Source organism: Theropithecus gelada, chromosome 3, assembly GCF_003255815.1.
Source record: "Theropithecus gelada isolate Dixy chromosome 3, Tgel_1.0, whole genome shotgun sequence".
In the NCBI taxonomy this organism is placed as follows: Eukaryota; Metazoa; Chordata; class Mammalia; order Primates; family Cercopithecidae; genus Theropithecus; species Theropithecus gelada.
This window is the reverse complement of record NC_037670.1, coordinates 63109956-63131863: the sequence shown is the minus strand read 5'-3', so window position 1 is coordinate 63131863 and position 21908 is coordinate 63109956. Positions and strand designations below refer to the sequence as shown.

Below are 21908 nucleotides of genomic sequence, written 5' to 3'. Positions count from 1 at the left end.
TCAGATATTTGTGTGGTCTCACTCTGGTGTGCCAGTAGCTAAAAATCCATGATATGCTCTCATCTCACTCCTGTTGTTCACTCCTCTTATCTGGGGTCACCTATCCGTGATTGCATTCCGATCCCCAGTACTTATCACAGGAATAACAACTCTGCCTCTGCTTTCCCAGGCTGTTGATGGGGTGCTGTTCATGCCTCAGAAAAGATGCATTGTAAGTTAAATTAAGTTAAATTATTAAAGATTTTAAATATAGGAAAAAAGTAAGCAAACATAAAGAATATGTATTCTAATCTATTATTTATTATACAGTTAAGAAATTTGGAAACTTTAGTAGATTACACTGCTTTTAGAGGTGGAGACATGGTAGGTCTTCTACTATTCGCAAAATACATGTGTTAGTAATTTTGGGAAGAACAGTAACTCACCTGAACAGTGTAATGTGAGTATGTCACTTACTAGAGGAAAGAAAGCACTTGAAAAACGTCTCTAAACCGTATAGAAACAATTACATCATGATGATGAAAGCCCAAGGAATTTTTTTAGAAAACATTACCAGGGCTAATCACAAAGTACAGCCATATGTTATTTATCTTCCCTTTGTGTCTGTGTTAGAATTCTAGAGTTATATTTGTACATAGGATGGAAAAGTGAGAGGCTAATTTATTAACTAGTTCATTTTTTAAAAGTCGAACACATCCTATGTGTAGGTGAACTGTCCTCCTGTCAATGTATTGCACATTTGTGCCCAGAGCCAACATGGGGTATGTTTGCCATTTACAAACGTTTATGTCTTAAGAGAGGAAATATGAAGAGCAAAACAGTGCATCCAGAGAGAGAAAGCTGATACAAATATAAATAAAACAATAATAAGAAAAATTTAGAAACTACTCATTCTCTAAATCACTCATGTATTTTCCTAGAATTTAAATCTTTTAATTTTTGATAACATTTCATATTCAAATATAGCATCCCAATGTGAGACAGGATAAGTATTAGTGATGGTACAAGTGATATTTGTTACATAATATTCATTTTCTTAGTGGAAGTAATAAAATAAAGGTTGTGATGACTGTTGATTATTTTTCCTAGAGGGATTGTCAGGGAAAGAAATCGCTTTCTCCCTTTCTCTCTTTCCGCTAAGAAAGTTCCAATTATTAATTTAGGCACATAGAATAATTACTCCATTCTAAAATGCTGAAAAGGTAATTTAAGAGACTTAAAATTGAAAAGTTTAAGATAGTCACACTGAGCTATATTAAAAATCTACAGTGTGTTTGGAACTAGGCCTTATATTAAAGAAGCTAAAAATTGCAGTAAGACCCCAGGCTTTAAATATGGCTTTAAACTGTGAAAGGTGAAACTAGAATGAATAAAATCCCATAAATTTAAATCAAAAGAATGAAACAAGCTGAAATTAAAGTTATTATAGAATAATATGGTGGCCTGGATCTAGTGAACATATAGCAAAAATAAAACAGAATATTTCTGAAAAATCTTGAAAAATCTTTTGGGCTAGCTTGATGCAGTATATTTGAAACTATTTTTAAAATGCAGTGGTACAAGAAATATTTTAGAATCATATGTAGGTTTGGCATTAATGGATAAAGACTAGGGGATTTTCGCCCTCATAAAGCACTTGGACATACAGTATTTGATTAAAATGATGACACCATTTTTTGTAAAATGTGATTAATTTTGGCATAATAATGATTTATTATATGTTAATATTTCAAATATATACTTTGCATTTAATAAACTACTGAATAACTGAAGATAATGGCTTATAAGCACGTTTTTGCTCCATACACCAGGCTGCTATTGCACTGAAGGCAATGAATTCCATCACGGGGGTTATATGATCCAGGGCTGCAGATCACTGTGAAAAAAGAATAAGTTAATAAGTAGTATTTTCCTAATACACATAATATAAAATTTTTAATCTCAGTTCTTTTAAGTGTATACTTCAGTAGTATTAAGTACATTCACATTGTTGTGCAACAAATCTACAGAACTTTTTCATCTTGCAAAACTGCAACTCTATACCCATTTCCTTGTTTCCACAGCTGTTGGCAACCACCATTATACCTTTGGTTTCTATGAGTTTCACTAATCTACATACCTCATGTAAATGGAATCATATACTGAAAGTTTTAACTGCTTACTCTGAGATTCCTGTAAAGAGCGTGCAACCGGGATCCCTTGCATGCATGCACAGTTGACAATATGGTTGGTACTGCTATGAGAATCTAATGCCACTGATGATCTGACAGGAAGCAGAGCTCAGGCTATAATGCTCACTTGCCCGCCACTCACCTCCTGTTGTGCAGTCTGGTTCCTAACAGGCCATGGACCAGTAATGTTCCCTGGCCTGGGGGTTGGGGACCCCTGCTTTAAGTCATATAGCAGAAGCCACAAGAGGTCAACACTACAGGAGGAACCAAATGTGCTTCACACATGGCCATAACAACTGTATTTTAGGTGAAAAGAGACTGCGTTTTTTCTAATAATCTCCTGATAAATTCAGCAAAGTAGTAGCATACAAAATCAACTCTGTTTGTGTATATTAACAATAAACAATCCATAAGGGAAATTAGGAAAATAGTTCCATTAAAATACAATCAAATAATATTTCACCATAAACTCAACCAAGGTGTTGGAATAATGTATACTATATATTACCAAAAATTGTTGAAATAAATTCAAGAAGACACAAATAAATAGACATATCATGTTCATCGGTTGAACACAATATTAAGGTGTTAACACTACACAAAGCTATTGATTCAATGCAATCTCTATCAAAATCCCAATAACATTTTTTTCATGAAAACCAAAAATCCTTCTCAAGACTCCAAATAGCCAAAATATTGAAAAAGAAAAAGTTGAAAGTCACATTTTCTGATTTTAAAACTTACTACAAAGCTACAATAATCAAAACAGTGTGGTGCTGCCAAAAATACAGACATACAGACTAATGGAACAGAATAGAAAGCCCAGTAATAAATCCTTGCATATAGGGACAAATGATTTTCATAAAGGATGCCAAGATCATTCAATGGGGAAAGAATAATTTTTTTCAACCAACGATATTGGGAAAACTGGATATACATAGACAACTAAGTGAAGTTGGACTCTTAGACCATATACAAAAATTAACTCAAAATGAATCAAGGACTTAAGAGCTAAAACTGTAGAACATTTAGAAGATGACATTGGTGAAAAGCTTCAGGATACTGGGTTTCACAATGATTTCTTTTTTTTTTTTTTTTTTTTTGCATATTTTTGTATAACATACAACCTTTTAAACGTTACTGCTAGTATCTGAATTTTTGTGTTTGTACTTCAGTCCCTCTGAGTCACTGGTCTTCTTTTGCTTCTCGTTTGTATTTTTCACATTGTGTGTTTCACAGTAGTGCACACAAATGTTTTCGGATTGTTGCTGCTGTACTGCTCACTTCCATTCCTTAGATGTAAGCATCCTGCAAGTTTTGCTTGAATGTTCCTCTTCCCTCTGTGACTTCTGCTTATTTCCTTTTTTGGTAGATACTGTGCATCATCTACATCTTCTTCAGATATTTTTCTCTGCTCTTCATGTTTTTCACTTAGTCCCTTGGATATTCTGACTCCTGAAAACTTTTTGGCTTTAACTTTGTCTAAAAACTTCTGATATTTAGCAATATTCTCATCTAGAGCTTTAATAATGGCTTTGGTGTGATTTTTCCATATGTTCTTCCTCAGATTCCTAGTAAGACTCTTCTTCATCATCTCCTGCTTCTGCTCCTCTTCTTCAGTAGAAAAGCTCTCAAGCTCTTTCTCCAGATATGACATATCCACAGGAACTGGGTCATCCCCAGAAGACTGAGGCACCACATTGGGTTTGCCAAAGTTGCTGAACCCATGCACAAGAATCTGTTGCATCTCTGAGTTAGCATCCCAATGACTATTCTCTTCTTTTTCTTTTTCAATCACAGATTCTGTCACTTCACCTACAGTTTTGGTATTCCTTCTGTCAATTCCTCTTCTGGACTGTTCTGGGTTGCTTCTGTGGCAACTTTCACAGACTAGGAAGGTGAAAGCTGGGGGCCCACAAGGGGCTCTCTATTAGGCAGCTTGACAAAGAAGGGAATCCAGCCCCCTCAGGCAGTCATTGAGGACTATCCACCCACAGTCAGTAAGTAAGTTACTCCACCCTTCAGTAACTTTCCAGTCCAGAAAGTTAGCTTCTCAATAAAGTCCTCAGCATTCTCCCAATAATTAATCTTTTATGTCTTGCTGACATATTCTTGCTTTACTTGTTCAAATACATCAATACAGTCTTCAGGGGCCTTAATTTTTCCTACTTAAACAGCTCCTTTTAGTACAATGTCTGTCTTCAAGTCCTTGGAAGAGTAAACCAAACGTGGACAGTCAATCAAGCATAACCAATATATCAAGGTAATGTATTTCCAGATATTTCATCTACAATGGGGGCCACATTGCAAACTTTCTTGGAACACTATGTTTATATCACAGAGCTCTTGCCAACAGTTAGATAGCCAATGAACCCAACACTCATCGGTTTATTGTCAGTGTACAACTTTCCAAACTGCCACAAAAGCTGAATAAATGCTCCTTTGTGAAAGGGGTCAGTAAGACTTGCATGGAAAGCAAGTGTTGGCTAATCCAACCCATCATTTTGTTGCCCAGGTTGGAACAAGGTCACATTTGTTATGTACAAACATAAGGTGTTCCCAAGGTTTATTCTTTTTCAAGTGAGGCTCAAGGCTCAATGTGAGAGGAATGGGTAACCCACTGGATCTCTAGCATCAGCAACCTGAACTACAGCATCTGGTGAATCTATAACCCTGGAGAGCTCATTCTATATTCCTTTGGACTGTCCCTTTTTACATATCTCTTCTTGTGCTTCATTTATCACACCAGTGTCTTCAGTTACTGAATCATGATCTTTTATAGAAACTTATCATAGCTCTCAGCGGACATTTCAGTATTTTCTATAAAAGACTGCATATCACTTGAAAATAAATTTGGTTGCTTCTTTTGTGACATAGGGCCAAATGTAGTTTTAAAACTTTCAGTATCAGGAACTTTCAGTATCAGGAATGTGCACCTTTGAGTTGAGGCTGGATTCAATCTTAGAGAAGAGACATTGGTAACTTGCTTTGCTTCATGACAACTCTGTATGAATCCTTCGTAACTATCCACTTCCTCTTGAAGTTTTTGTAATCATGACTGCTTAATCACATATGCATTTTCAAACCATTTAATATTTGGCTGTACTTTTATCACTGTGCCAGAAGCCACCTTTGATTGATATTCAAGGGGCTTAATGATCTTACCAAAACTGTTCTTGTATTTCTTTTGCCTGTACATATTCAGGCCTGAGACTGTGGCCTGGTCCCTCGTGTTTTGACCTCCTGCTTCCTGGACTCAGTCTGGGTTTGTGCTTGTGTTGAAGAGGTTGATGGTGCACTGTCCTTTTGTACTTGGGCTTTACCATCTTGGCGACGAGATGGGAACTGATGTGCTAAGTCCGGCTTATGTTGGGTAAATGAGTTCACAGCTTCCCAGGCCTGGCTGAAGTGACCTGTTTTATTACAGCTTCAATCTCAGTAGTTGTTATTGGTCTCCTCAGTTGTTAGATTTTTTCACAGTTCAATCTTGGTAGGCTGTATGTGTCTAAGAATTTATCAATGTCTTCTAGGTTTTCCAATTTATTGGCATATAGTTGCTTATAGTAGCCTCTACTAGTCCTTTGAATTTCTGTGGCAGCAGATGCAATGTCTATTTTTTTATCTGATTTTATTTACTTTCATTTATTTTATCTTCTTTTCATAGTCTGAATAAAGGTTTGTTGATTATGTTTATCTTTTTAAAAAATAACTTTTTATTTCATTGATTTTTGTATTTTTTATTTCAATTTCATTTATTTATGCTCTGATCTTTATTTCTTCTACTAATTTGGAGTTTGGTTTGCCCTTGTTTTTCTAGTTCTTTAAGATGTATCAATAGGTTGCTAATTTGAAGTTTTTCTGCTTTTGTTGATATAGGTGCCTATTGCAACAAACTTTCCTGCACTTTTTCACTGTATCCCATAGGTTTAGGTACCTCATGTTTTCATTTTCATTTGTTTCAAGATATTTTTAAATTTCCTTCTTAATTTCTTCATTGAGCCACTTGTCATTCAGGAGCATATTGTTTAATTTCCATATGTTCATACAGTTTTGAAATTCCTCTTGTTATTGATTTCTATTTTTATTCCATTGTGGTCAGAGAAGATACTTGATATAATTTAAATTTTTTGACTTTTTAAATATTGGATTTGTGGCCTAACATATGGTCTATCTTTGAGGATTATCCATGTGCTGAGGAGAAGAGGCCTATCTTTGAGAATTATCCATGGGCTGAGGAGAAGACTGTGTATTCTGCAACTGTGGGATGAAATGTTCTGTGAATATATCTATTAGGTTCATTTGTTCTATAGTGCAGATTAAGCCTGATATTTCTTTGTTGATTTTCTGTCTGGATAATCTGTCCAATGCTGAAAGTAGGGTGTTAAAGTCTCCAGCTATTATTGTATAGGGGTCTCTCTCTTTAGCTCTAATAATACTTGCTTCACATATCTGGATGCTCCTGTGTTAGATTCATATATATTAAGAATTGTTATATCCTCTTGCTGAATTGACTTCTTTATTCAATGACCTTGTCTCTTTTTATACTTTTTATCTTGAAATATATTTTTTTCTGATATAAGTATAGCTACTCCTGCTCTTTTCTGGTTTTTATGAAATTTTTTTTACCCCTTTATTTTCAGTCTGTGTGTGTGTCTGTCTGGGTGTAGTGTGTTTCATGTAGGCAACAGAATGTTGGGTCCTGTGTTTTTATCCATTCAGCTCTCTACGTCTCTTTGTTGGAGAGTTTAGTGTATTTATATTCCATGTTATTACTCATAAGGAATAACTTTTGCCATTTTGTCACTTGTTTTCTGGTTGTTTTGTAGTCTTTTCCTTCTTTCCTTCCTTCCTGTATTCCTTTTAGTGAAGGTGATTTTCTCTGGTGATATATATATATCTGTTTTGTTTTTTGATTTGTGGTTACCATAGCCTTGCAAATAATATCACGTAACCTATTATTTTAAACTGATGACAACTTAATGTTGATTGCATAAACAAACAAGCAAAGAGAAAACTAGTAAAAACTCCACAGTTTAACTTCATCGCGCCCCCCCCCCCCCACTTTTTAGCTTTTTTGTTATTTATATCTTGTTATACAGTGTTGTGAAAAGTTGTTGTAGTTATTATTTTTATAGGTTCATCTTTCAGTCTTTCTACTCGAGATATGTTTATACACCACTATTACAGTATTATAATGTTCTTTTTTTGTGTGTATCTACTTCAGATGATTTCTTATTGTTCATTAACATCCTTTTCCTTCAGATTGAAGAACTCTCCTCAGCATTTCTTATAGGCAAGTGCTGGTGCTGATGAAATCCCTCAGCTTTTGTTTTTCTGGGAAAGTCTTCATTTCTCCTCCATGATTGAAAAATACTTTTGCCAGATATACCACTATAGGATACAAGTTTTTTTCTTTATTTCCTTCAGCAATTTAAATATGTCATACCACTCTCTCCTGGCCTATAAGGTTTCCACTGAGAAGTCTGCTGACAAATGTACTGGAGCTCCATTGTATATTGTTTCTTTTCTTTTGCTGCTTTTAGGATCCATTCTTTATCCTTGACCTTGGGGAGTTTGACTATTAAATGTCTTGAGGTAGTCTTACTTGAGTTAAAGTTGCTTGGTGTCCAAACCTTTCCCGTACTTGAATACTGATATCTTTTTCTAGGTTTGGAAACTTCTCTGTTACCATCCCTTTGAATAACCTTTCTACGCCAACCTCTCACTCTACCTCCTCCTTAAGGCCAATAACTCTTAGATTTGCCCTTTAGAGGCTATTTTCTAGATCTTCTAGACATGCTTCATTCTTTTTTTCTTTTGTCTTTTCTGACTGTATTTCCAAATAGCCTATCTTGAAGCTCACTAATTGTTTCTTTTGCTTATAAATTCTGCTGTTAAGAGTTTCTGATGCATTCTTCAGTATATCAATTGCGTTTTTCCAGCTCCAGAACTTCTGTTTGATGCTTTTTAATTATTTCAATTTCTTCATTAAATTTATCTGACAGGATTCTGAATTCCTTCTCTGTGTTATCTTCTATTAAGCTTCCTCAAAATAGCTATTATGAATTCTCCATCTGTTTCTCAAGATTGATCACTGGTGCCCTATTTAGTTCATTTGATGAGGTCATGTTTTCCTGGATGATCTTGATGCTTGTAGATGTTTGTCCATGTCTTGGCATTGAAGAGTCAGGTATTTATCGTGGTCTTTGCAGTATGGGCTTTTTTGTACCCATCCTCCTCGGGAAGGCCTTCTAGGTATTCAAAGAGACTTCAGTGTTGTGATTGAAGTCTTTGGTCACTGCAGCTATATCTGCATTAAGGGGCTCTCCAAGCCTAGTAACAATGTGGCTCTGGCAGACTTGCAGATGCACTGCCTTGGAGGTCCTGGGTAAGATTCCGAAGAATTCCCTGGATTACCAGCCAGAGACTCTTGTTCTCTTCTCTTATTTTTCCCCAAACAAACAGAGTCGCTCTGTGTGTACTGAACTGACTGGAACAAGAGGAGGGGTGACTGTGGCCACCACCACCTGTGACTGCACTGGGTAAGAACTGAAGCCAACATAGCATTGGGTTTCACCCAAGACTCATAGTGACCACTGCCTAACTACCACCTATGTTCACTGAAGACCCAAGGGCTCTACAATAAGCAGGTGGTGAGTCCAGCCAGGCTCATATCCTTCACTTCCTGTTGGCAAGTTTTCTTCAGCCCTGACTGGGTTCAGAGATGCCAGCTGGGAGCCAGGGACTGGAATCTACCTGGTCCTCTATTCTACAGCTGCAGAACTGGCACCAAAGCTGCAAGATAAAGTCTTTCCCACTCTTCCCTCCCTCCTATCCTCAAGCAGAGTAGTCTCTCTCTGTGACCATCATTGCCCCAGGCCTGCGGCAAGTATTGCCTGGCTACCACCAATGTTCACTCAAGGCCCAAAGGCTCTTCAGTCAGCTTGTGGTGAATGCTGTCATTCCTGAGCCTCTCCTTTCAAGGCAGTAGGATCCCTCTTAGCTCAGAGAAGGTCCAGAAATGCTATCCAGGAGCAATGACCTGGACCTGGAGACTCCAGGAGCCCACTTGTTGCTCTCCTCCACAGAGCTGGTATCCAAGCTAATGCTTGATTCTTATGAAGGTACTTGATTGTGTGGATAGTTATTCAATTTGGTGTTCCAGCAGGAGGGATAATCACTGGAGGGTTCTATTTGGCCATCTTACTCTGCCTTCTCCCTGTTTTGATTTCTTTTACGTGATACCAAAAGCACAAGAAATAAAAGAAAAATTGGGTTCTACAAAAATAAAACCTTTTGTGTATCAAAGGACACTATCAAATATAGTGCAAAGGCAACCCACAAAATAGGAGAAAATATTTGCAAATCATATGTCTGATAGGTGGTTAATTTTTTTAAAAAATTTAAACCCCTATAATTCAACAACCAAACAACCCAATTAAAAAATGGAAAGATGACTTGAATAGGTATTTCTCCAAAGAAGATATACAAGTGGCCAATAAGTATAAACAGATGCTCAACACTACTAACCATTAGGGTAATGCAACTCAAAACCATAATGAGATACCACTTTAAACACAATCAGATGACAAGTATCAAGAAAATGGAAAATAACTAGTGTTAGTGAGGATATGGAGAAATTGTGAGCCTTGTGCATTGCTGATGGGAATGTAAAATGGTGTAGTGGCTATGGAAAATCAGTATGGTGGCTCTTTAAGAAATTAAAATAGAATTGCCATATGAATCAGCAATCCCATTTCTGGGTATATACTCAAAAGAATTGAAAGCAGTGTCTCAAAGAGATATTTGTACACATTATGGACTTAATGTTTGTGTCCCTCCAAATTGATATATTAAAGCCCTAATCTCCAATGAGGCAATATTGGAGATAAGGTCCCTAAGGAGATAAATTTAAATAAGGTAATAAAGGCAGGGCCCTTATCTGATAAGATTAATGTCCTTACAAGAAAACAGACCAGAAACACTGCTATCTCTTTCTCCATGAATATGCACCAAGGAAAAGCCATGTAAGGACAATACCAGAAGGTGGCTGTCTGCAATCAAGAAGAGAGCCCTCTGCAGAAACTGATCTTGGACTTCTAGCATCCAGAATTGCAAGAAAATAAATTTCTGTTGTTTAAGCCACCCATTCCATGAAATTTTAATATGGCAGCCTAACACAGTATACATCTAAAAGAACTGAAAGCAGGATCTTGCAGACATTTGCTTACCTGTGTTTAATGCAGCATTATTCACAATAGCAAACAGGTGGATGCAGCCCAATGCCCATCAATGAATAAATGGAAAACAAAATGTGGTGTATACGTACAATAGAATGTTATTCAGCCTTAAAAAGAAGGAGATTCTGACACATGCTATAATATGGATGAATCTTAAAAATATTGTGCTAAGTGAAATAAGCCAGTCATAAAAAGACAAATACTATATGATTCCATTTATATGAGGTATCTAGAGTAGTCACATTTGTCAAGAAAAAATGTAGAATGCTGGTTTTCAGGTGTTGGAGGGAGAAGGGAATGGGGAGTTATTATTTAATGGGTATCAAATTTCAGTTTAGAAGTTGAAAAAATTCTAGAGATGGATGCTGATGATGATTTCACAACAGTGGGACTGTAGTTAATGCCACTGTGTATTTAAATTATACATTTAAATACACTTAAAATGTTAAATTTTATGTTATGTACATTTTACCATAATAAAAATGTTATATATATGCATTCGTATATTTAAATTAGCTAATATCTAAAATTTGATTATGCCAAGAATTCACATAGATATGGAATAAGAGTTTCTTCCACACTACTGTTGGAAATGTATTAATAAAAACAACTGTGAAAAATAGTCTGCTATATTAGATAAAGACCTTTAAGAATCTTGAACAGAATATATAAACAAAAATGTTCATTACAGCACTGTGTGTCATAGCAAAAAATTAAGAACAATCAATCTCAACCAACAATAAAACAGACATATGCACTCTGATATATTCATATAATGGAAAATTATACAAAAATAAAAATTTTAAATAGTGTTATAATCACAAAAGTACAAACAAATTTCACACATATGGTCTATAATAATGTGAATAGGTTAAAATAACTATAATTGGATAGATTTATAATTAGATAAATTCTCAGTCTTGACTGGATAGATTCTCAATCTTGGTATTTAAAAATCCAGCTGTATGCTGTTAACATAAAAATATAAGTTTCAGCCAAATTAATATATACATATGCAAAGCAATCACAAAATCTCAACCATGACAATTTTATTTTATGCAACTGGACAAACCATTTTAAAACTGGCAGCTTTTAACAAGAATAAAAACAATGATCTCTATACATAAGACATTTTTGTAAGTTTTAGTAATAATCACAATCAGTAAAAGAAAAATCATAATTCTTTAAAAGATGTGTGTATATATTTTATATGTGTTAGTACATGTATATGTCTATTTATATATACACATATAAATACACAAATTAATACGGTATATACCCTTACTTCATAGGCCTGAGAGTAAAGGAACAAAAATATGAAATTATTGAAATAAAATATTAGATTTTTTTTTCATGCTTATGAGACAGCTAAAACTTTCCTAAGAAGAAACAAGTATAATTGCAAGGGGTCCCAAATACTCAAAACATATTTTAAAAATGAACAAAGCTTCCAGTTGCACCTCCAAATTTCAAAACTTACTACAAACCCATAATAATCAAAACAGTGTAGTACTAGCATAAGGAAAGGCCTACCACCAATGAAACAGAATAGTGTTCATAAATAACCTCATACATCTAAGACAACTGATTTTCAACAAGGATACCAAGACAATGAAATGCGGAAAGAACAGTTTCTTCAGCAAATTATTCTGTAACAACCAGATAGCCACATGTCAAATAATGCAGTTGGATTCCTACAACACACAATTTATAAAATTTAGCTCAAAATGCATTGATGACCACTTTGAAAAAAATATAGGGGTAAGTCTTCATGATTTTGGATTTTGCAATGGTTTCTTAGATATGATGCCAAAAGCAAAAGCAATAAAAAATAAGTATAAACTAGACTTCATCTCAAAACGGTGACCAAATGGACAATATTATGGATGTGAAAAGAAAAGCAGAGAACACGTAAAAATATTTGCAAAGCATATATTTGCTAAGAATCTAACATACAGAATATCTAAAGAGCCCTTACTACTCAAAAACAAATAAACAAAATCCCAAGTTAAAAAACTGGCAGAGGATTTACGTAGACATTTCTCCAAAAAAGATACACAAATGCCCACCAAACAAACACAGGAAAAAATGCTCAACATCATCATAATTCAGGAAATACAAATAAAAACTGAATGAGACACTATTTCACATATGCTAGAATGGTTAGAATAAACTTTTTTTTTTTTTTTTAAATAGCAAGTGTTGGCCAGGATGTGAAGAAACAGGTACTCTCATACATTACTAATGGGATTGTAAAATGGTATATCTATTGTGAAAAATGGTTTGGCTTATACTCAAAAAGTTAAACACAAAGTAAGTGGAAAATAGAATAAACTGGAATGACCCAGTATTCCACTTTGGTGTGTACCCAAAAGAACTGAAAATAGGCACTTAAGTGTATACTTTTCATGAATGTTCACAGCAACAGTATTCACAGTAGCCAAAATGTGGAAATAACCAAATGTGCATGGATAAACAAATTGTATATATACATAAAATGGGATATTATTCAGCCATAAGAAAGAATGTAGCACTGATACATGCTACATCAGACAAATCTCAAAAACAATATGCTATGTGAAAGAAGCCAGATACAAAATAATACATATTGTTGTGTTTTATATTAAATACCCAGAATAAATAAATCCATAAAGATAGAAAGCATAGTGATAGTTGCCAGGGGGTAATGGTAGACATGAATGAGGAGTAACTTTTTAATAAGTATGGGGTTTCCTTTTTGCAGTGATTAAAATATTTTGGAATTTGGCAGAGGTGTTTGCAAAACATTGTGATTGTACTAAATGCTATTAAATTGTTCTCATTAAAATAGTGAATTTTAATTAATGTGAATTTCAACTCAATTAAAAAAAATAAATAGAGCTTCATTTAATCTGTGGACCAGTATAAATTGGTGTAACACATGTGTATTTGATAATCAAAAGGAGAGGCCAATCATGCATAAAACAATAAATAAATAATTAAAAGCACTGAATTTAATGAATGATGTAAATTAACAGGTCAAAGATACCTGGCAAACATTCCACACAATATATACAAAGAACTCCACTTTTAGGCACTACAGAGTCAAACTGCTATTTATTTCCGGTGTAGCTTTGAGAATTTCTATATGAGTTTAACATAAAGATAAATGAGTTTTAATAAAGAGAAATTCTCAAAGCTATACAGGAAATAAATGTAAAAGCCCATCGTATTACAGGCAAGGTGGAGGGATTTATATAACTGGAAGCTCTCTTCTCATCAGAAACAATAAATGCTAGAAGAGAATGGAGCAATGGTTTACTAGATATAAAAGTAAATTTTACTTTCAAAACTAAGGGTAAAAAAACAATTTGTAATAAAAATTAGAGAGACATATTATCCAGGTAACAAAATAATATGTTCTCCCAAATCCTGCAACATGCAGTCTATACAATCAATCTGCATGAGTACTCCTGAATAAAAGTTACAAAAGAAAGACTAAAGGAAATTCCTTAGCCTGAAGAGAGCTATTACCAGATGGAATAATAGGAAATCCATGTATCACCTTGCCTGAAACAACGAAAAATAACAACCATCATTCAATATACATGGAAAAAAATGGTTTTCAAGACATTAATTATCAAACCACAAGTAACTGTGATTCTTTGGAAATGAGAAACAGAAGATGTGAGCCCTACAATTGTGAGCCTAAAATTAGTAAACTAACTTCCATAGCTTACTGTCTTGAGTGAGTTTTCAAATTATGTTACAGGGAACTAAGGTGGAGCCCAGCAAAGTCCCTCAATTGAGGAGACCAACCTAAGAGTCAGAGAAGACCAACACTGCTGGAGTTAAGACTATGTCCCAGAGAGGAGATAGCTACATACACAGGGGACCCTGGAGATGAGTAGAATATTTCTCCTACATATGTTACACAACAGCAATCAGCAGGTATGTGTGAGGAAGCTGTTAGGCTGGGAAAAGGAACATCTATTTTGATAGCAATAGAGGGAATAGTGCCTGGCAGTCATTCAGGATAATGAACAGTGTCTGTTCCCAATAGCCAGTATGAGAAACTCAAAATTCAAAGTACACTGGGTAAAGCACTTGAAAAGGCAGTAAGAAACAATTACCTCTGGACTGAATGTTGAAGAAGAACCACCTATCAAATTACAAAGCAAGACATAAAATAATCAAACAGCTTCCAAGAAATGCATTAATTGCATGTGAAAACAAAGACTCAGAAGAAACAAATTTTTAGGAATATCAAAATATCCACCACCAAATAAGGCAAAATTCACAATGTTTGGAATCCCAACAAAGATTACCATGCATAAAAAGAGGCAGGAAAACATAACCCATAATCAGGGAAACAATCAAAACCAAACTGCAACTAAAGAGGTAAAATACACTGAAAGCTATAAAATATTGCTGAAAGAAACTAAAGATGACCTAAATAGATATTCTGTGTTCATGAGAATAAACATTTAATATTGTTAAGATGTTAATATAACCCAAAGGGATCTAGAGATTCAATACAATCCCTGTCAACATTCCAACAGCTTTTATTGAAGAAATGGAAATGCCAACCCTCAAATTTATGTTGGATTCAAGGGGCACTAAATAGGCAAAAAAATTAGAAAAAGGAAAACAAAGTTGGAAGATGCATAACTCCCAATTTCAAAAATTACTACAAAGCAATAGTAATCAAAATAATGTGGTAAAGGCATAAGGACAGACATATAGCCCAATGGAACAGAAATAAGTGCATATATCCATGACCAGCTCATTATTTATAAGGGTGCCAAGTATTTTGATTATGGAAATAATAGTCTCTTCAACAAATGGTAAAGAGACAAGTAGATTTCCAACTGCCAAAAAATGAAGTTGAACCCCTATTTCATACCAAATACATTAATCAACTCAAAATGGATTTATGACCTCAATAAATTCGAGCTAAAACTATTAAATTCCTAGAACAAAACATAAGGCTAAATCTTCATGCCTTTGATACAGCAATAAATGCTTAGATCTGACACCAAAAACATGGGTAACAAAAGAAAGCACACGTAACTTTGACTTCATCAAAATTAAGATTTTGTCCATCAAAGTATATTACCAAGAACTTTGCAAATTGGCAAAGCAGAAGTGTTTACCGGATCTAAATAACTGGTACAATATATAAACACTAAACATAAGAAAGCTGGAATGGTTATATTAACATCTAACAAAATAGGCTTCAATGTAAGAAATATTATCAGGAATATAAAAATGTACTACATAATGACAGAGGAGGAAGTGATCAGGAAAAATATAGCAATACTAAATGTCTATTTCACTAGTTCCTGAGTTTCAAATATGTGGCAAAACTAAAAGGAAAAATAGACAAATTCACAATGATAGCTAGGAATTTCAAACATTCCATTCTCAAAAACTGATATAACAAGTTGAAAATAAAAAAATAGGGATATAGAAGATTAACCTTCTAAAACCAAAAATATCAGAATAAACTTTTTATTCATGGGAGCATGTAACATTTATCAAGATGTGCCAGATTTCTGGCCAGAAAACAATCTTTAGAACAACTGAAAGGACTGAATTGATATAGAATATGTTTTCTGAACATAAGATATTTAGTTGTAGATTAACAAAAATTATATTGGAATTGACCAGATGTTATGAAAATTAAACAATATACTAATAAATAAGACCTGGCTAAATAAAATTACAAAATTAGATAATATTTTGGACTTATCAAAAACTTAAAAATCAATAAAAATAAAATCAGTGGGCTACAGATAAAGCAATGTTAGGTAGAAATGTAAGGCTTTAAATACTTACATAAGAAAAAAGAGAAAGGTATGAAATCAATGTTTTATGCTATTCTCACAAGAAACTAAAGAAAGGGCCAGACGCAGTGGCTCACACCTGTAATCCCAACACTTTGGGAGGCCAAAGCAGGCAGATCACAAGGTCAGCCATTCGAGACCAGCCTGGCCAATATGGTGAAACCCTGTCTCTACTAAAATACCAAAAATTAGCTGGGCGTGCTGGTGTGTGCCTGTAATACCAGCTGCTCTGGAGGCAGAGGCAGGAGAATCACCTGAACCTGGAAGGCAGAGGTTGCAATGAGCCAAGATCACGCCACTGCACTCCAGCCTGGGCAAGAGAGTGAGACTCCATTTAAAACAAACAAACAAACAAAAAAAAAAACACTAAAGAAAGAAGAGCACATTAATTTTCAGATAAGAAAGGAAAGACTTTAGAAACTGTTGAAGGTATTAGCTAAAATTAATGAAACAGAAATCAGATAAGAGAAAATAAATACAATGCTGGCTCTTTAAAAGGACTAATACAATTGATAAACTTCCAATTAAAATTTAGTAAAACTTAAAAACAAAAAACGTATGTAGGTGGATAATATCAGGAATTAATGATAAAACATCACTGCAGATCCTATGATATTAGAAAGAAAATAAGAGAACATTGTGATCAATTTGTGGAATAAATTTGACATCTAAATAAAACAGACAAACTCTTGAGGATATACATTATCAAAACAGACTCAGAAAATCTGAAAAGCCCTGTATCAACTAACCACTGAATTGTAATTAAACTCCTTTACACATGGAGTTACCATTTTGTTGTTATGGTCTAAGCTACTAATATCCAGCCATTCCATTGATTACAATTATATACTCAAAATAATTATATTGTAAAATAATTACCTGAGTACTCTAAAAAGCGAAGAGATTCAAGTGAATTTAGAAGGGCGGTTGAAAGAAACAACTCACACAGGGAAGAGTGTCCATTCTGTTTGTCTGTTTTTACATTTTCTCTCTCTCACATTTATTACCACAAGGGTGAACTGAGTTGCAAGAACAGCACTGGGCAGGTAGGTAAAACTTGGATAGTAGGCCTGCCATATTTCTGGCCAATGAAACCAAAGAATGAAGCCAAATAATACTGTGATGTAAAGGAGATATCCTGGAAGGGAGAGAAGCTGAGAAACGGTTCCACTAATTCTGTGTACAAGCCTGGATAAAGCTTAGCCAAACCCAAAAACCACACATACACTACACCAGATAGATCCAAACCAGCAAAGACTTAAAGAATTGAACTGAGATTTGAAACCATACAAATTTCGGCCTAACCCTTGAACACAGACGCATGAGAAAGACCCAAAATCAGCATAACGAAGTCTTTGAGACCTGAACTGGACTTCAATTACTGCCCACAGAAGGAAAGATAAAATTATCTTTACCTAAATTATCATTACCTAAATATAATTGGATAGATTTCCTGCTAAAAGGAAAACATCAACCTTCTCCATCAGATTATAACAGAAGCTAGAGATACATAATATAACATTCACAGTTACAACATACAATACAAACTAAGTCTAAACAGAAAAATCAAGGAAAATGTGACCTATTAAAAGAGTAAAGACAAAACATGCAAACTTCAAAATGACAGAAGTGTGAATTATCAAACAATGTCTTTAAAACAGCAGCGATAACTACATTACATGAGACATGTGAAAGCATACTTAAAATGAATGACAAACAGTAAATCTTAGGTGATAAATAGAAACAACTAGAAAAAAATTAGAAAACTCAACATTTAAATATAGAATATTGGAAATAAAAAATTCACTGGATGGACTCAACAAGAGAATGGAGATGATAGCAGCAAAGTCAGAACACTTTTAGATCAATAAATTAATCAAACTGAAAAACGGAAAGGAAAAAATTAAACAATAGGGGAATACACAGAACAAACCTCAAGCAGTGTACAATATCAAGAACTATGAGTTGTTACAGAAGGAGAGTCCAAAAAGAAAAGGGGGCAATAGAAAATCCAGCAATATTTTAAAACGATAATATGTCATTTGGTGAAAAACATAAATTTACAGATTTAAGGATCACAAAGAACCCCTAAAAAGGATAAATTCAAAGAAAACTATGCTTAGAAACATAATCAAAATGTTGATGAGAAAAGACAAAAATCTGAAAAGTAGCTGGAGAAAAATGACAAATAATGTAAAAGGAAAGAGCAATTCAAGTCACTGGGAATTTCTTATCAGAATCCATGGTGGTCAGGAGACAATGGAACACCACTTTTAAGGGCTGAGAAAAAGTGCTGAGAATGCTGAATTTTATAGTCAGAGAAAATATCCTTCAAGAAATGAAGAACAGACATCTATACATAAAGGAAAGCCTTGAGATTCAGGAAAAGTAAGATAATTTGCCACCAGCATACCTTCTCTACAAAAACTGCTAAAGAAAATGCTTTCAGGTAAAACAAAATAAAAAAGGAAACCTCAGATCTGCAGAAATGTAAGAAGAGCATCAACAGTGGTAAACGCGGGTACATCCAACAGACATTTTCCCCCTTAAGTTCTTTAAAATATGTAAAACTCTTCAAATCGAAAATTACAATAGTGTTTTGAGGAATTTTCAGTGTTTATATATATACACACACACATATACATATAACATATCTATATACATATAACATATATGACAATTATAAAGAGCAGTGAGAGGGTAGCTGGGTAATAGAGCCTCAATGATTGTAAGGATCCTACATTTTATGTAATGTTGTACTACATTAAGTAGACAGTGAAACTATAAATTTGTATACTTTAACCTGTAGACTACCTAAAACATACAAAAACATGTAGTCAAAAGAAAATTAAATGAATTAAATACAGCACAAATGCAACTGAACAGATTAATCTATAATATTAAAAATATTCTAATGAGACAGAAAGAGAAGATCAAAGAAGAGAGGAGACAAATGGAAAACAATGAAAACAATATGTACACTTTAAAAGAAAGGCAGACATTGACAGACTAAAAAAGCAAGATTCAAGCATAAGCTGCCTATAATAGACAGGTTGAAAGTAATTGAAGGGGGGAAAAGCCTTATCATGCAAACAGTAAGGAAAAGAATGCCGGAATTGCTACACTAATGTAAGTAAATAAAATTCAAGCAACACAGCAATTTAGACATAAAGAGACATTTCATAATGATAATCCATCAGAAGGACATATATGGTGAAATAACAGTCTCAGAAGAATAAAAACCTGATGAAATTATAGATCATAAACAACCACTTTAATCTACTTACATTTATAGAATCCTACAATCAACAACTACAAAATATCCATATTTTTAAATCAGATATGGTACCTTCAACAATACAGATATAACAAGCCACAAAATCAATCAAATTAATTTAAATGTCCTCTGACTATATAAATATCAAGAACACTGAGTTATGTAGAAAAACCTTAAATATCTAAAAATATTTTGAAATTAATAACAATGAATATATAACACTGACATTAATGGGATAAATCTAAAGCAGTGTTTGAAAAAATTATCATTTTACATGTGGCTTTTATTAGGAAAAAATGGAAATTTCTAAATATCAATGCCCTCATTGAAAATTTCAAGAAATCTATTTTTGAAAAGTCTCCAAAAATATGTAAATTTAGCAAAGTAGTTGTAATCAAGGGCAATGAACAAAAACCATATTTCTAAGTACTAGCAATAAACGATTACAAACCAAAATTTAAGCCACAATACCACTTATAATAACTACCTCCAAAATGAAATAACTATATGAATCTAACAACCATGTATAAGACCTATAAGATGCTAACTACAAACTACCAATGAAAGAAATCAAAGCCCTAAATAAACAGATGGACATGCTATGTTCATGGATCTAAAGATTTAATACAGTAAAATTATGAAAATTCCACAAATCCTATATTGAACTATAAGTTTAATACAATTGCTATGAATATCCTAGAATAATTTTTTTCGTAAATACAGATAAACTAAGCTTTATATGGAAAAGCAAAGAAACTAGAATAGCTAAAATTAGCTTTGTGAGAGAAGAAAAAAGTAGGAGAAATCCCACCACCAATTTTAAGACTTACTAACCATAGTAGTGAAGACAGGGTTTGCTCTGGTTTGAATGCTTGTCCCTTCCAAACTCAAGTTGAAATTTAATTGCCATTATAACAGTATTAAGTAAGATCCTTAAGAGGTGATTAGACCATGAGGGCTTGGCCCTCATGAACTGATTAATGTCATTTTCATGGGGGTGGATTCTGAGTTTGGCCCCCTTGTCTCTGTTTCTCTCTCTGTCTCACACCCTCTCTTTGCACTTCCATCATAAGATTACACAATAAGAAGGCCCTCACCAGATGTCAATACCTTGATCCTGGACTTTCCATGCTCCAGAACTGTGAGAAATACATTTCTGTTCTTTAGAAGTTACAAAGTCTCAGATATTCTATTACAGCAGCACAGAGTGGAATAAGATCAAAAATTGATTTTGAGAAGTGGGACTTTTGCTAAAACAGTCCTCTCATCACAAGCCCAGAGTGTCACTCCTCGCATCACAGGCCCAGAGTGCAAAGATCTGGGGAAGGATATACGTGAAAAGAGAGGCCTAGTGGGCCCTCAGGACATCGATGCTTGCCTCCCAGGGAAGTCTCAGGTCTCTGCTCCCTGCATTCTGACACAGGGCTCCTCAGTCACCCAGGTGTTGCTGAAGGAGGCCCCAGATAGGACTTGAGCCACTGACTGTAAGAATACAAACAACAAATCTTGGTGGTGCCCACGTGGTGTTAAGTCTTGAGGCAGGCAGAATGCAAGGGCTGTGGAGGCATGGCTTCCTCCACCTTTATTTCAAAGAACCTTGTTGTGAAAAACCTGGGGGCCCAGGCAGAGACTTACCATAGGGGCAGAGTCACGGCAGAGAGCCTCTACTGCAGCAATGCCCAGCAGAATTGTGTGGTCGGAGTTTTCAGAGAGTCTCCACTACAGTAATGCATAGTAGAGCCATGACAGCAAGGCCACAATACAAGAGTCCCTACTAGGGAATGCCCAGTGTTATGAGGGAAGAGCCAGCTCTGTAGAGCTACCTGAGTCCAATACCAGCCTGGGAGAACAGCAGGCATCTGACTCCAACCTACAAGAGCTGCTGCTTGAGCTACGCCCAACAAAGTCATAGGAGTGTGGCTTCTCGACCCCTTGAGGGCACAACTGCCACCCCAGTGTGCCCAGAAGGCAGGACAAGGGGTCGAGGAAAAATATTCTGGAGGCTTAAGATTTAATGTTGTTTACCTTGTTGGGTTTTGGACTTCCTTAGGGCCATTTATCCCTTTCTTCTCACCTATTTTTCCCTTTTGGAAATATATCCTATGCCTGTTCAACCATAATATTTTGAAGTAGATAATTTGTTTGATTTCACAGGGTCACAGCTGGAGGGAAATTTGCCTCAGGATGTATTGTGCCTTGAGTCTCACCCATATACATCTGATTTAGATGAGACTCTGGACTTTGAACTTTTCAGTTGATGCTGAAACAAGTTAAGACTTTTGGGGCTACTGGAGAAAAATGACTGTATGTTATACGTGAGAAAAACATGAATTTTTGGGGTCAAGGTCAAAATGGTATATGATTGGTATATATCTTCAAAAAGGATGTGTTG

At 34.8% G+C, this 21908-nt stretch overlaps 1 protein-coding gene across 2 annotated transcripts in view; it reads right to left on the bottom strand.

Annotated features, from left to right (window-relative positions):
• Nucleotides 1-1022: 1022 nt before the first annotated feature.
• The window catches only part of ZPBP (zona pellucida binding protein), a 156058-nt gene continuing 135172 nt past the window's right edge, over nt 1023-21908 (bottom strand). For both annotated transcript variants that reach the window (XM_025379899.1, XM_025379900.1), the window contains exon 8: nt 1023-1876. In XM_025379899.1, coding sequence (XP_025235684.1) covers nt 1782-1876 — 95 coding nt within the window. In that variant the 3' untranslated portion in view covers nt 1023-1781. The remainder of the gene's footprint in view (nt 1877-21908) is intronic.